This window comes from Nasonia vitripennis, assembly GCF_009193385.2.
Source record: "Nasonia vitripennis strain AsymCx chromosome 1 unlocalized genomic scaffold, Nvit_psr_1.1 chr1_random0002, whole genome shotgun sequence".
Lineage (NCBI taxonomy): Eukaryota > Metazoa > Arthropoda > Insecta > Hymenoptera > Pteromalidae > Nasonia > Nasonia vitripennis.
This window is the reverse complement of record NW_022279588.1, coordinates 4058516-4074426: the sequence shown is the minus strand read 5'-3', so window position 1 is coordinate 4074426 and position 15911 is coordinate 4058516. Positions and strand designations below refer to the sequence as shown.

The window sequence follows — 15911 nt, the reverse complement described above, 5'->3', positions numbered from 1 at the left end:
GATAAGCGCTGCAGCGTGCGTGGCGTGTTCGGCGGGTTGCGCGTTAGCAGGGGCTTTTCGCGAGAGAGCCTGCGGATGGGTTATGACAAATATCCGCCAGTTTATATTGGCCATATTGAATTTTGAAATTACGAGGTTACAATAAACTTCAGCGGACCCTTAAACTCCCATAGTGATACTTTAAACTGATTTAAAATCGTTCATTGCGGTAAAATAGTTTTGGTGGTTGTATAATGTCCGCCATTTTGGATTGGCCGTTTTGGATTTTAAAATTTCGAGGTTAAAATAAGGTGCAGTGGCCCCAAAAACCCTCATATCGATACTTTAAAGTGATCTAAAATCATTTGTTGCGGTAAAATTGGTTTGGTGGTGGTATAATGTCCACCATTTTGATTCCGCCATTTTTGATTTTGGAATTCCGTCAGCATTGTCAATAATATGTCCTATCATGAGTTGTACATGCTTTTTGGTGGGATATTTCACAAATTAGAACATTTTTACTATTGTTTTTTTGAATGTGCTATGAAAACGTGGGTTTCAGGCTCCATATTTTATGCGCCACATTGGATTTTTGAAAAGGCCAGAACTTTTTCAAAAGCCCTTGACCAGACGATCATTTTGAGACCTCAAACGTCTTGTTAGGTTAACCCAAATTTTGGGTGCACTGATGGTCCGGTTGACGTGAAACGTCCCATATATATATATATATATATATATATATATATATATATACACAGGGTGACCCAATTTAAACGGGCACCAGTGATAACTCGTTAGGGACAGCCCCAATCCAAAAAATGCTATTGACAAAAGTTGTAGGATATCGAGGAGATAGTCTGATGGTGACCTTGTATTTGACCTTGAACTTGATTTTCAAGGTCATATCAAGGTCAACTTTGATTTTTTAAATAGAAACCCTATTTTTTTATTGCGGGAATGGAAAGAGCGGTAAATTTTACGTTCAGAGTGATATTTTTGTTTTGGATAGTGAAGGTCATCTCGAAGTCATGCAGCCAGTTCAACAAGATCCACCTGCGTAATTCCTCTGGCAACGCCAGAATCGAAAAAATCGTAGATACAAGTTGTACGATATCGAGGTGTTGCGTAACGGTGACCTCAACTTTAACCTGCTCTCAAAGATCATTTCAAGATTAATTTTTTTTTTTTTACCCATATTTTCGACTCCGGATTCTGAAAGCGCGTAAAATTTTGCATTTTAAACCAGATAGACAACTTAAAATCAAAGAAAGGATTTTTAACATCTAGCGTACTATTTCCTGCGTTTCGACATCATTATAAAAGTTTTTTAAAAATCAAACAAGTTATAGTATATTACGATACTAGTGCGGTAAAGTCGTTTTACCCCCGCGGGGACAATATCGCCCAAGCGAAGCGAGGATGATAAGTCCCTACAAGGGTGAAATCCCTTTACCCTCCTAGTATCGTACGATATTTTATGAAACAACGTGAATAAACCGAGATTTAGCGAGTGCATTTTTGCACAAGCGTGACTTAAATCGAGGTTTATGCCACGGCGTGTCATAAAAATAATTGAATGAAAGTTAAAACTTTGACTGTTCGATTTTTAAAAAATGTTCGGATCATTCAAATTAAATTTTTTTATTCACATCAAAACTAATGGTTTCTGAAGTATGTTAAAATTTTTTTAACCCGTTTCGTCCAGCCATTGTCTTCCTTATACACTTGTTATAAAAAGCACGGTGAACAACGAGAGACGAATGTGCTTTTCCAGCCCATGTTCGCCCCTTGTTGTACAATGTACTATTTTTAGAGATTTTATGTATTCCTGAGCGAACATATTAAAGTATCTTGAACTTGTTTTAAAAATAAAATGCATGATGATGGAGTTCAGATAGTGCACTCGAGGAATTTTATTAAGGAAATATGAATATCCTTTGTGTATGGTATCACCTGCATGGTTTCGCCGATGATGAGGTCTAGATTATATCGTCGGTCCCTACGAAGAGTAGTACATTTCAGATCTCGCATGGAAAACTATATTCGGCAATTAGCAGCAAAGACTAGCACTTTTCACTTATCGCCGCGAAGAGTAGTACATTTTACAGCTCAAACTAATGTTCTTTGTAATATGAGAAAAATGTATGATAATTTAATAATTTTTGTACTAGCCGTATCTTTGCATGTGAGTGTTACTATGTACCACTTTGGCGTTCATAAATATTATCAATTGTTTAAGCATAAAGCCCCGAAACCGCAAGTGTTTTCGTGAAAAGTGCTAGTCTTCGCGGCAAACGAGTAAAAAGTGCTAGTCTCCGCGGCGAAAAATGAAAAGTACTACTTTTCCAGTAGGATTTAAAACGTGCCAGTCTTCGTAGGGACCGATGATATGTTCTATAGCTTTAAGTGTCTAGAATTAGTTAGTACATTTAGACAATGACAGTTACGAAGCGCGAAGTATATTTCTACTTCATCATCAAAGACTCTGAACATGGGCCCGTCATCAGTGATCCCAAACACTCAAAAAGTTTGTGCAGCGACAGTGCAGCAACTGTTCAAAAACATAATCTTAAATTCAAGCAGATAATGTAAATACTTGTACTCGGCGCAGTTGTAGAAAGCTGTAGAAAAGCGATAGCCGACTAATACACATATAGCTTGTACGGCTAACCTTACGGTCCCCTTACTTTTAGGCTGGAGAGCCAACTTCACGGTCCTTTCATACACTGGGAAAAAAAGTAGAGATACTTTTTTGAGCATTTGTGATATATACGCTCATTTATTATGATAAAAACAGTTTGTTTACAAATATTTCCGTTGGATATCATAGTTTAGCTCAGAAAACATACTGATAAACAAAAATAAACTCACGAACAGTTACGATAAGCATTAGGTTTTGTATCATGAAAAATCCGAATACCAACATAGAAGTAAATATGGTCACGACCGCCGCGGATTTATTTGCTTCTCAAACTTGCCTTTGTGGCGCTACCGCGTCACTTGATAACCTTTAATATAAGTGCAGTGTAACGTCAAAGTCATATGTGAATACTTTTCTGCTGCTCATGAACACTATCGCCTTCGGCTCGGGTTACTCGCCTCGACTTGTGCTGTGATCTTCACACTCGGTCTAAAAAAATCTACTTTAAGCCCTTGGTACACAATATACTATTATTCCCGCTAATGCTTTCTTCGCGTGTTGAGTTGTCTGGCCCGGCGCGCGCACTGTAGCCGCGCCGCGATGTTGCCGACTTTGCTCTACCGGGTTCATTAGAAGGACGTGACAAGGTTGCGAAATGACAAGGCATGCGTTCGAATTCTTTAATGAAATGATGTATATTCACGTAATAAAATTACAAATACCGCGTAGCGCGAGATGACGCTTTCGCACTTGCGGCCCGAGCTGAAGACGAGCCAACGACTCGGTGGCAGCGAGTCTTGGCATCAGCGTCTGCAGTCAGTACGATGCAGATGATCCGCTAATTGCACTGTAATCTAGCTGTCGACTTACAGTCTCCGCACGCGCGCGTCGATATCTCGGCTACCAAGTAGCTACCGGTCGCTGACGGGGTTGGTGCTGGAGGACTAGGAGGCGACCCTCCTGATCGATGCGGCTACGCTGCTAAAAGTTCGACAATTAGTTTTTGAGTTATAACCGTTTCGAAAAATTGCACTTTATGGTGTAAAATGAAAGAAGGACAAACGCTGATATAAGTTCTCCACAGTGAAAAGATAGGTAATTTTATTCTTTTCTAAAAAATAATAAAAAATATGAAGAATTAATTTGTACATCAAACTTACTATTTTTTTTTCCTTTAATGTTCAATTGTATGTCGTAAAACGTTTCCACTCTTTTTGAAGTATAGTCAATATTTTTACACTTGATAAAAGAAACCATTTTACCTTCAAATAATTTTGGAACTGTTCCTTCCACGCAGGTTCCTTTCATTTTACTTTCTAATTTATCAAGAAGCTGGAAAATATAAATTTTTGTTAAAAATTGTAGTATATTGTTGGAAAAAAATGACATGCAGTTGAACCAAAAAGATTTCCACTACCACAGTCTTAGATAGTAAAAATTATTTTTATGGAGACTTAATATACAAAAAAACGTGGTACAGAATAAAAAATTAAATAATGACAGTTACTGAATTTCATGACGCACATAAATGTTTTTAGTAGAAGTGGTTCAATATTCTAATTCTATTTGAAATAATTGTTGATGTCATTTGAAAATTACTGTTTAGTTTAAGTAATCTAAAACTAAACGTCACTGTATCGCAAAGGTTTTATAACTCATTTAAGTTTATACGTATTGTTCACTTTATCATTCGCGCTACTAAAATAGAGTGCGGGAGAATTTAAGCATCATCATGAGTTATATATAAAATCTTTATTTATTGCACCGACGCTTTGGAGGCTCAGCCTCCTCTTTTAGGTTACTGCAAAAAATTACAAATTCAAATATTTAATTCCATGTATAAGGTATTTACTTCTAATAGTTAGTCTGACCAAATGCATCATGCACCGATGCATACAATCGTTAATTCAAAGCAAGTAGCTAGTCAGTGTGTGAAAAAGGCTACAAAATTTTTTTAAAGATTAGAAAAATCCAAGATAACCGACAAATAGTCAGTGCAACAAACGCCGTATAAGACTTACAAAAGTGTGAAGCAGCCCCAAGTTTTCGGAGAGAGGGAGGACCGCAAAGATATTATGTTGCATCCTTACCGTTCTGTCAGGTGACTGGTGACTGATTATCCTTGTGCATGCAACTAAATATTTGAATTTATTATTTTTTTGCAGTAAGAGTCGAAAAGGGAGATTGAGCCTCCGAAACGCCAGGGCCTGAAATGAAGATTGTATACATAACTAGTAGATATGATTTGAGTCTACTGTTTTTATTTATGTTCAGCCAATTGTGCTTACCCACTACGTTTGTTATGAATGCAACGAATAAAAATCGTTTGAAGCTATAAACTGATATTATATAACGAGTTGGATTTTTCGCGACTGAGCCACGGGGTTCAAGCTCATTCACCCGTAAAAACGTTCCTGAGAAAACAACTTTTACGACCGAATTTGTGCAAAGGTGCCAGGTCGTAATATTAATTTGACACATGTCCGTCCGGCAGTATTAAGAGTGAGAGACTCTTCTCTCTCTCTTTGCAAACAACATTGTAGGAACATTTGCTTCATCGCAGAAGCAACATCAAGGCGATTCCATATATTCGAGGTCAGTACTTTCGCGTTCTCTACATTATCACTCCATCTAGCCGTAAGAGTCATAACAACTACTCTTCCACTCTGTTGATAACTTATCATCCTTCTACAAGTATCTACTTTAACGACTGCCAGTAAGTTATCGACGAAAAATGAGTGTAAACGGCAAAAAGAACGTGGAAGTGCCATTTGAATCATGCGACAGCTGTAAACAACCAATACAGCATGAAGACAAAAAAAGTGCGAATTTTGAGAACTTTACTATCACGTTAAATGCTTGAACACCACAAATATCAAGATCATCGTGATGAATGAGAAGCAAATCACAGCCTGTACCTCGTGCGCAGATAATAATAATGTGAAGGGTCATAACAACGCCAAAGGCGCTAATGTAAGGACAAGATCAACATCTACAACAATAGAAGTAACTACAACAAGATCAGCAGGTAGGAATACTCCTAAATAGTAGAAGGGCAACGAGAAGACCAGGTCAGCACTACCATCGCAAAATCCTTCACCGAACCGCTCGGTCGGAACAACAACACCATCCATTAAAGCCGCCCTGACGGATATTCGCAAGGCCCTTGACGATATACGCAATACTCAGGTGGAGGCCCTCCAAACACAGAACATCGTGTTAGAGAGGGTCTCAAGGATTGAGCAACGTCTGGGCCCACTAAAAATGCGACTCAAGGCCTTTGATAAGCTTCCTGCGCTCAATACTTGCATAAACAATGCAGAGTCTACCATCGCTAAGCTACAGGTACAAATTCAAGACCTGATATCGACGAGCCCGTCAACGCAGCAGAACAACAGCAGCACTGTACCCAGCACTGCGGAAATCTAGAGCCTTTGCAGTGCACTGGCCCAAGGCAAAAGGCGTTAATAACAGACCTCGAACAGTGTTGTTGTTGTCACGGGCCTGCACTACACCCGTGACACCTCGCTGTACCTCTTCGCGTACACAGTGATGAACGCACTTGACTTTACGGTCCTCAGAAGAGACGTGGCATTCGTCATGGGGGGGGGGGGGGGGGTGCTTGATGCAACGAACAACACCGCCAAGGCTGACGTCAGACTACCACCATTAGCCATCACCCTATCATCAAGTGCGCTCGCTCGCACAATCGTCGTCGCCAAAGCCCGAAAACACAAGAGACAGAAACAGAAAGGGAGGAGATGTGGCCCTCTACATACACAAATCACTGACAGTTAGCGTTATCTCCTCATCCGACGGTAAATTGGCGGGCAAGCCAGGCAAGCCGGAATACCTTTTCTGTGAGGTATCGGCAAAGAGAGATTCTCCCATCTTCGTGGGGGTTGTGTATCGTCCACTTAATGCTCCATTCATCCAAGTCTCTAATTTCATCAACCAGCTAACAACCCACATGCACAACTAATCCACAAAGGATATAATGGGTGACTTTAACTCAGACTAGCTCTCCTCGTCTAAAGATTCCAATTTCATTAGGGCCTTCATTGATGAAAACTCTCTTTCGTCGGTTCCCTATAGTGCTACTCACCACAAACAGGGCTCTGATACCTGGCTCGACTTGTGTCTAATTGATGAGCAGGATCGCCTGCTATCACACTGGAAGACAGACGCACCTTTCATCAACGGACATGACCTTATCACGGCTACTTACGTACGTTACGCAACTAACACCTACTCTTACAGAAACTTAAAAGCAATTTGCGCCGAGAAGCTAAGGAAGCTAAGCTTCTTCATCACTCGACGAATGCATATCTACGCTTAACGCTAAGCTTACAAACGCCATTAATCATCTTGCCTCATTGCGGACCGTGATACCAAGACGGAAGCGTCACCCTTGGTTCACCACGGCTCTTCGTGACCTCGTATCTGAAAGGGATAGACTTTACAGGCCATTCAAACACTCTAGGCTCGATTCAGATCTCCGCATATATAGATTAGCTAGAGAAAATGCTCACAAACAGGTCGAGGAAGCCAGGCTGAATTACTATTATTCATGCCTGTCAACCTTGACTGATGTTGCCAAATTCTGGAAAGAACTAAAGAAACTCGGAATTTCTACCTCCAAGGCCCCTTCACCATCTCGCTTTACCACAGGCGAACTCAACAAGCATTTCAGCTCAGGCGTTTGATACCGTGTGTCACGTCAGGCTCCTGAGAAAGCTATCCACCTTCGGCTTCTCAAAGCAGGTCATCAGCTGGTTTCCCTCCTACCTCTGTGTGTGTGGGATAGAGCAGGCCGTCGTTGGTGACAATACCGAACGTTCCTCCCCTCGGCGTCTTAACATCGGCGTCCCGCAGGGGTCTATTCTGAGTCCCTTGCTGTTCGCATTGTACATCAACGACATCAGTTTCTGCCTTGATTCCGATGTTTCCCATCTCATCTATGCGGATGACTTGCAAATTTACAGTCAATTCCACCTTGAGGAGCTCGATTCTTTATCAAACAGGATAAGTGCTAATGGCGAGAGGATAATGAGCTGGGCTGCACAGAACAGGCTAAAACTCAATGTTAACAAAACCAAAGCAATTGTCCTGGGCTCCCCCAAATACATAAATGCACTACCTTCAATAGCTAACACCTATATCAACATTGGGGGTGCCCAGGTCAGCTTTGAATCTTCTGTGCGTAATCTGGGATTGGTGCTTGACTCTGAACTCACGTGGAAGGAGCACGTTACACAAGTGTGTAAGCGTGCTCACTCGCTAATGTACAGGCTTTATTTTTTCAGAAAAAGTACTAATCTCAGATTGCGCAAGCACTTAGTGCAAGCGCTCCTGTTTCCCCATATAGTCTACTATTCTCTTGTATACTGTGACCTAACGCAGGAACTCGACTTAAAACTACAGAGGCTCGTGAACACGGGGATTCGGTACATCTATGGTGTAAGGAGAGTTAAGCACATCTCCGCATACAGGCGGGAGCTGCAGTGGCTTGCCACTGCCGGATGCAGGAAGTATTTCACTGCTTGTTTCTTACGAAAAATGTTTAATACTGCCGTACCATCATACGTACTGGCCTACTTCGACTTTCGAGTAGCACTCCGGCCTGTTAGGGGGGGAAGTGACACCTCTGGATATCCCTACTTTCGCGACGGAGACGCTGAGGAACTCGTTTCATATCAGCGCCTCATACCTATGGAACAACCTACCATCACACCTCCGTAACACTACATCCATCGCAGTATTTAAGAAACTAGCTAAAGATTACTTTTTTGAACTCGAAAACGCATAAACACATAAACATCGTGTACACAGTCACGCACACGCACACACTTGCTCACTCTCGCTTAACCCATCTTCACCTCAGCATACTACACACCTACTAAAACAGATACCTCAAACTTATTATTTTTGTACTTTTACTACTCTGCTGTACATATTGAATCGTACAACATAATGTACGCAAATAAAATTAATTAATCTAATCTCTCTCTCTCTCTCTCTCTCTCTCTCTCTCTCTCTCTCTCTCTCTCTCTCTCTCTCTCTCTCTCTCTCACGTGACTACAACAGACCTGTTCCGCTTTGCTCATTTTTCATAGCACTCTTACTGCCGCACCCTGCCTTCGGGCCTATTGTTTTGTAGATCGTTGCATGCGCTTTTCTGCAACCTTCAACGTAAGATAAGAATCACTGGAGGCTGCAACTTCTTTCAACGCTACTTTTCTGCTTAAACATCTGTCGCTGTAACCTAACCTGCAAACTCGCACGGCTTTCTCTTCGCTGCACGGCGTCTATTTTTTCCTCAAAGTAAACCACGTGGAGCCAACTGTTGGATAGACGGAACACCACCATCAACGTCTCCATCATCAATTGCAGGTCGGTCAAATCTCACCTCTCTTTCGATTAGCACTCCATCTGGCTCAGTCGATAACTTGCCTACTGTCACTATCCTGCAACTCTTTCTACGTTATCGACTGCCAGTAAGTTGTCGACAGAGACTCAATAACACCTAAAATGAGCGGAATTGGTGGAAAGAACGTCGAATTGCCCTTCACGTGTGCACACTGCAATAAAACAGCTAGGGGAAAAATGAAGACCTGCGAGTTGTGTAATCAGCAGTTCCACACTATATGCGTCACCTTTAGGTCCATAATGGTGAGGGATGCTGCCACACTTGCCTGTGCTGCTTGCGCGGCATCACGCCCAAAACCACACATACTAAGGCGAAATCAGCGGCAGCGGCAGCAGCGGCGGCAAATACATCTGCCAAGGGCACACCTGCAACGGGTGCGCCTAAGAAAAACAAATCGGCACCCGCATCTCTGGCTAGCTCCAGGAATCAATCGCCAGCGAGAACACAGGCGACGTCCAGAGAGATGTCCTTTAAGGACATTTTCGCGGCGCTGGATGAAATTTGAAAGATCCAGAGTGAGGCCCTTCAGGCGCAAAACACCGTATCAGAAAGGGTCTCACGAATTGAGAAAAGGCTTGGCCCTCTCGAATGCCGCCTCAAAGCCCTTGCCGACTTGCCTGCACTCAAGACTCGACTAAATAATGTTGAGTCCTCCATCTCGGAGCTGCAGGCACAATATTTAGAGCTGTCGTCAAGGAGCCCCGCAGAGCAGCAGAACACCAGCACTGCTCCTGCCTCTGAAGAGATCAACAACCTCCGCAGAGAGCTGGCTGAAGTTAAGAGGAGGCAGGAGCGCTCGGCGAGTAATGTGGTGGTCATCTCTGGCCTGGCCTATACCCAGGAGACATCACTGCAACTCCTGGCTTACACCGTCCTGGCTGCACTGGATCCCACGGTCCTTAGGCGGGATGTGGCAACCGGCAGGATCATGGGGAGACTTGACGCAACCAACATCAATGTGCAAGGTGACAGCAGATTACCACCTCTAGCAGTCACTCTCTCTTCCAGTGCGCTAGCCCGCTCCATCATCGTGGCCAAAGCCAGGAAACGCAAACTCCACACTAACGAACTGGATGCCACCCTACTGGAGGAAGCGAGAGCTCTCCACCCAAACCACCAGGGACTTATCAACATAAACGAGCTGCTTCCTCCAGACATTCACAAGCTGCGCATAAAGGCCAGGCTAGAGGCAAAGAAGAGGGGGGTATGCCGCTCTTTCGTGAGGGACGGGAGAGTCTACATCCGTTCTGGCGAGGACAGCGAACGAGACACAATCATCTCTACAGACGCTGATCTTGAGGCTTTTATAGCCCGTACGCCGCCAACAGCCAGCATGGATACCACACACTAACACACACACATATCATTCCGCCAAAACCACCATCTAAATCATCCAACTCATCCACATCTACCTCTGAAACGTCTCTGTCCGAGAGTCTAAGGGTCTGTCATTTCAATGTGAATTCCCTTACGGGTCACATTGAGATGATCAGGCTCTTCTTGTCCACTCGTTCTCCCTTTCGCGTAATAGCTGTAACTGAGACCTGGCTAAGTGACAAGATATCATTCATCCCTTCATTGGATGGTTACACTTTGCACAGACGGGACAGAAACAGGAACGGTGGCCCTCTACATTCATCTTTCATTGACGGCTAGCGTTATCTCGTCATCTGACGGCGAATGGTCAGGAAAGCCAGGTAAGCCGGACTATCTTTATTGTGAAATCACAGCTAAGGGAGTATCGCCCATCTTCGTGGGGGTTGTGTATCGCCCTCCTCACTCACCCTTTATCCAGGGATCTAATTTCATTGAACAACTAACAACACTTATGCACAACTATTCCACAAAGGTCATTATGGGTGATTTCAACGCTGACCAACTCTCCTCATCCGAAGATGCCAAGTTCATCAAGGCCTATATTGAGGAAAACTCCTTATTGTCGGTCCCTTGCGGTGCCATGCACCATAAACAGGACTCTGGCACCTGGCTTGACCTATGCTTAATTGATGAGCAGGATCGCCTGCTCTCACACTGGATGACGGACACTCCTTTCATCAACAAACATGACCTTATCACAGCCACACTTGACGTACAGATTCCACGCCACGTACCTGCTACATACTCTTACAGAAACTACAAAGGAATCTGTGCTGAGAAGTTAAGGGACTTCCTTAGCGCATGTAACTGGTCATCCCTCACCACGTCATTACTTGACGAATGAATTACCATTCTTAACGCTAACCTAACGAACACCATAAATCATCACGCCCCTTTAAAGACTGTGACACTAGGACGTAAACGTCACCCGTGGGTTACCGCGGCTCTTCGTGACCTTTTAACTGAAAGGAACAGACTCTACAGGCGCTTTCGCAGAAGTTGTTTATCTTGGGATATATACTTCTATAGAATCGGAAGGGACAACGCTCATAAACAGGTTGAGGAAGCCAGGCTGAATTACTACTATTCACGCTTATCTACCTTGACCAACGTTGCAGAGATCTGGAAAGAGCTTGAAAATCTTGGTATTACTACCTCTAAATCTGCTGCACCTGCTCGGTTCTCTTCAGATGCTCTCAACAAACACTTTAGCTCCATCTCAAACGACCCTCAAGCTCCATCTGTTGAGGAGTATCTGCGAACCCTGGAGAGTCTGGACCTCCCTGAACACTTCATCTTCAGGGCTATCACGGAGTAGGATGTGTCGGCTACAGTATCACACTTTAACACCCAGGCCAGGGGAAGCGACATCCCACAGGTTGTTATCTCCAAAGCACTGCCAATACTCGCTCCTTTACTTTGTCAAATTTTTAACCTGTCTCTGAGCGAGGCACGCTTTCCTTCAGCCTGGAAATCATCGATCGTAAGAGCACTAAACAAAGTTAACTCTCCAACAACTGTAACTGACTACCGTCCGATCTCTCTACTCTGTTTCCTGTCCAAGGCGCTAGAGTGGCTGGTGCACAAGCAAATCTCTGAATATCTTGAAACAAGACTTTACCTTGACAATTTCCAAACTGGCTTTCGCACTGGCCACAGCACGCAGTCTGGCTTAATTAAGCTGACTGACCATGTCAAGCTTGGGATAGACAGGAAGAGGGTCACTCTGCTACTTCTATTTGATTTTAGCAAGGCGTTTGATACTGTGTGTCAAGTCAAGCTACTCGGAAAGCTATCCTCTTTCGGCTTTTCCAAGCAGGTTATCTGCTGGCTTGCATCTTACCTCACGGGAAGAGAACAGGCCGTCAGTGGTGACAACAACAAGCTCTCAACTTTTCTACCATTAAACAGCGGTGTTCCACAGGGGTCAGTTTTAGGCCCCTTGTTGTTCGCGTTGTACATCAATGATATTGGCTTTTGCCTAGATTCAGTCATGTGTCCCATCTAATCTACGCGGATGACCTGCAGATCTACAGCCAATGCCACCTCGAGGAGCTTGATTTCTGCTCTGTCAGGATGATTGCTAACGCCGAGAGGATAATGGGCTGGGCTGCATCAAATAGTCTTAAATTTAATGTCCTTAAGACTAAGGCAATCGTCCTGGGCTCCCCCTACTATATAAATGCTCTACCTACTACTGCTAACGCCTATATAAATATAGGGGGAGCCCGGGTCGACTACGAATCATCGGTGCGCAATCTGGGTTTGGTGCTAGACTCCAAACTCACGTGGAAAGAGGACGTTACACAAGTTTGTAAACGTGCTCACTCTTTAATGTACCGTCTCTATTCTTTTAGGAAGAGCACTAACCTCAGGTTGCGCCAACACTTGGTGCAAGCACTCCTATTTCCCATCATCGATTACTGTTCACTGGCTTACTGTGACCTGACACAGGAACTTGACTTGAGGCTGCAGAGGCTTGTCAACACGGGGATCCGTTATATCTACGGTTTAAGGAGGGACGAGCACATCTCCCCTTATAGGCGTGAGTTGAAATGGCTTAACAATTAGTCAGCAGATTCTATTCACCTGCACTGACAAACATCTTTTCTAACTCCAAAAAGTATAATTCTCACTATATATTTAAGATGAAAATCCGCTTTGTGTTAAAATGATTCTTCTATAATTAAGGAGAATTTTCTTAATTTTTTATATATTTGTGATTCTACTTATTTGTTTGCACAAGAGGATTTGGATTAGTTTTAGAAGATTCAGATTAAATTAAGAAGAATCACTGAACACTAAGCAAATTTTCATTTCAAAGCTGTAGTAAGATTCATTCTTCTTAAAGTAATAAGAAATGATTTTTGTAAGTATGCTGATTTTTAACACTTGACATTTTTATAACTGCTTTCACTACATTGATTAGCGTATATTGATAAAAATACAGAAATAATGTATAGTAAGATATTGATATAGTTCTTACATTTGTTTATAAGCATTATGATAATCTTAGCTTAGAATTTTGCCACTATTCCATTTGAGGTGCGCGTTTGACAAAGTGTTCTATGACTAGTCCGTTTACTTAATGAAGGCTAGGCTACGAGCTCGGCTACTCGCATAAGTAGAGCATTATCTAATCACCATATGCAAAAAAATTTTATTTTTTCACCGTTTATTGCAATAAATATAGATTGATTGATTATTTTCATATATTGTGAATTTTCGAATTTCATACAACTTAATTACATATAAATATTGTAATCTTTTAGAAATACATTACCACGCGTAAAAATTCCTGAACATCGTGTTGCATAAATGAGTCTAATGTCTCCCAACCGAAGCTTTTAGTTAGTTTTTTGGTTCCAACTGGTTTATCACAAAACTGCAATTCATGAAAAACTCTTTGCAACGCTAAGGCTACACTTTTACTAGAATCATCACTTTCTGTTGGCATTTTATACACGGCTTTCCGTAACTGAAAACAAATTATTTTATAATTTTTATATATTATATAATATATTGTATATAATAATGTGTACGTTTTTTTAATATTCCTATATCTATAAAACATTGCAGGTTTAGAAAAATGCAGAAATCGTGTTAGCGTTATAAAAATAGTATACTATGCAAGAAGAAGAAAAAATTGGCTTCGGAATCACGTAGAGATTAAAACCTCTAAATGTATCTCTTAAGAGTTTAAAGTTTGGCTTTTCATCTTTCGTAGTTAATTCATGGACAGTATGTGAGCACTACACACATAGTGATCACCAGGCTATAATAATGGAGGTAGGAATATTAAAACAAGGACAAGGAGATTGCAAGTACACGTAGCGAGTGCCACTGGACCAGAAGACGAGAACAACGGGCGAGAAAGAAATACTATCAAACTGATAGAGGCCGGGAAATAGTAAATGCCCGCGGACAAGAAATAAAGTACGCTAGAAGGAGGCTTAAGAAAAAAATCCGCGAAAACAAACGACGGTGCCTTAAGGAATTAATACGAGTCAACCGTATAAAATAGTAATGAAGAAGATTAAAGGAAGCTACGTGCCCCCACCAAATGCACGGAACTATAACACTGGGTAGTGATCACACTGTTCCCCAGGTAACTTGAAAAGCCAAGTGTCATCGCAAGAGGTGCGAATAAAGAGGCTATTCCGCCGATCACGATTCAGGAATTGTTAGCCGCCTTCAGAAGGGTAGGAAACAACAAGGCCCCAGGGCCGAATAGCATTCCAAATATTGCGTTGAAGCATGTCATTCATGCTCGTCCAGAGGTCTTCGTAGACTTGTACAATAAATGTCTAGAAGAGGGAACATTTCCCACAAACTGGAACAAACAGTGACTAGTGCTTCTGCCAAAAGAAAAGAAACCACCCGAGAAGTCTTCATCATACAGACCACTCTGCATGCTGGATACCCCAGGGAAGATTCTGGAATGCATTATCTGCGTCAGAATGGATAATTTTATAGAAGGAAAAGGTGGATTAGCGGAACACCAATATGACTTCAGAAAGAAGCGTTTAACACTGGACGCAGTTAGTCTAGTGATTGACAGGGAGGAAAAAAGAAGCATTGCGCCGGCCAGATGAAGTGAAATACACATGGCATTCCTGAAGCAGAATGTGCCCTTATATATAAAAAGGATACTGTCCGACTACTTGAAGGACAGAATCTTATTATATGACACTGAGGACGGTATCAAGACCTATATAAAGTTACAGGAGGCGTCTTCCAAGAGTCAGTACTTGGCCCACCGACTTAAATCATCATGTACGACGGGATACTAAAGCTACAATTACCTGAAATAGCAACAGTCTTGGGATTCGCTTACAACATAGCAGTAGTAATAGTAGCAAAACATAAAGAAAAGGTGACAGACATAGCTGAAGAGTCAACCCGTATAATACACGAATGGCTAACAGAGACGGGTCTGGAACTAGCCAGTCACAAAACGGAAGTTATTCTCATTTCCAATAGGAAGAAGATGGAAAAAATTACACTTACGGTGGATGGACATGAGATCGCTTCTCAACCAACCATCAAATACTTGGGCATCACCATCGATGCAAGACTAAGTTTTAAACAACATCTGGAAATAGTTAGTGATAAAGCAGCAAAAGTTGGCGCTGCATTATCACGATTGATGCCAAATGTAGGAGGGCCAACGCAGAAGCGAAGGTTACTTTTAGCCAGTGTAACCACATCGATTATGCTATACGGAGCCCCAATATGGGGAGATGAAATGCGATTAAAATCGCATGCACGAAAATTGACTAACGTGTACAGGCGAAGTGCACTATGGGTGGCATCGGCTTAGCGTACGGTATCGGACGATGCTGTCTGCATTATAGCAGGCATAACGCACATTGACCTTTTAGCGTTAAAAAGAAGGGACGTATTCGAAACTAAAAGACGAACGAATGACTAAAGCCAGAAGGAGATATGGGATGCCGAGAGAAAGAAGACTGTCCGAACTGC

At 42.4% G+C, this 15911-nt stretch overlaps 1 protein-coding gene across 6 annotated transcripts in view; it reads right to left on the bottom strand.

The window, feature by feature from the left end:
- The window catches only part of Usp7 (ubiquitin carboxyl-terminal hydrolase 7), a 611141-nt gene that overhangs the window by 427992 nt on the left and 167238 nt on the right, over positions 1-15911 (bottom strand). For 5 of the 6 annotated variants that reach the window (XM_032601215.1, XM_032601217.1, XM_031921170.2 and 2 more), the window contains 2 exon segments: positions 13711-13905; positions 3781-3952 (listed from right to left, as the gene is read on the bottom strand). In XM_032601215.1, the coding sequence (XP_032457106.1) occupies positions 3781-3952; positions 13711-13905 (367 nt within the window). 6 annotated transcript variants of the gene reach the window in all.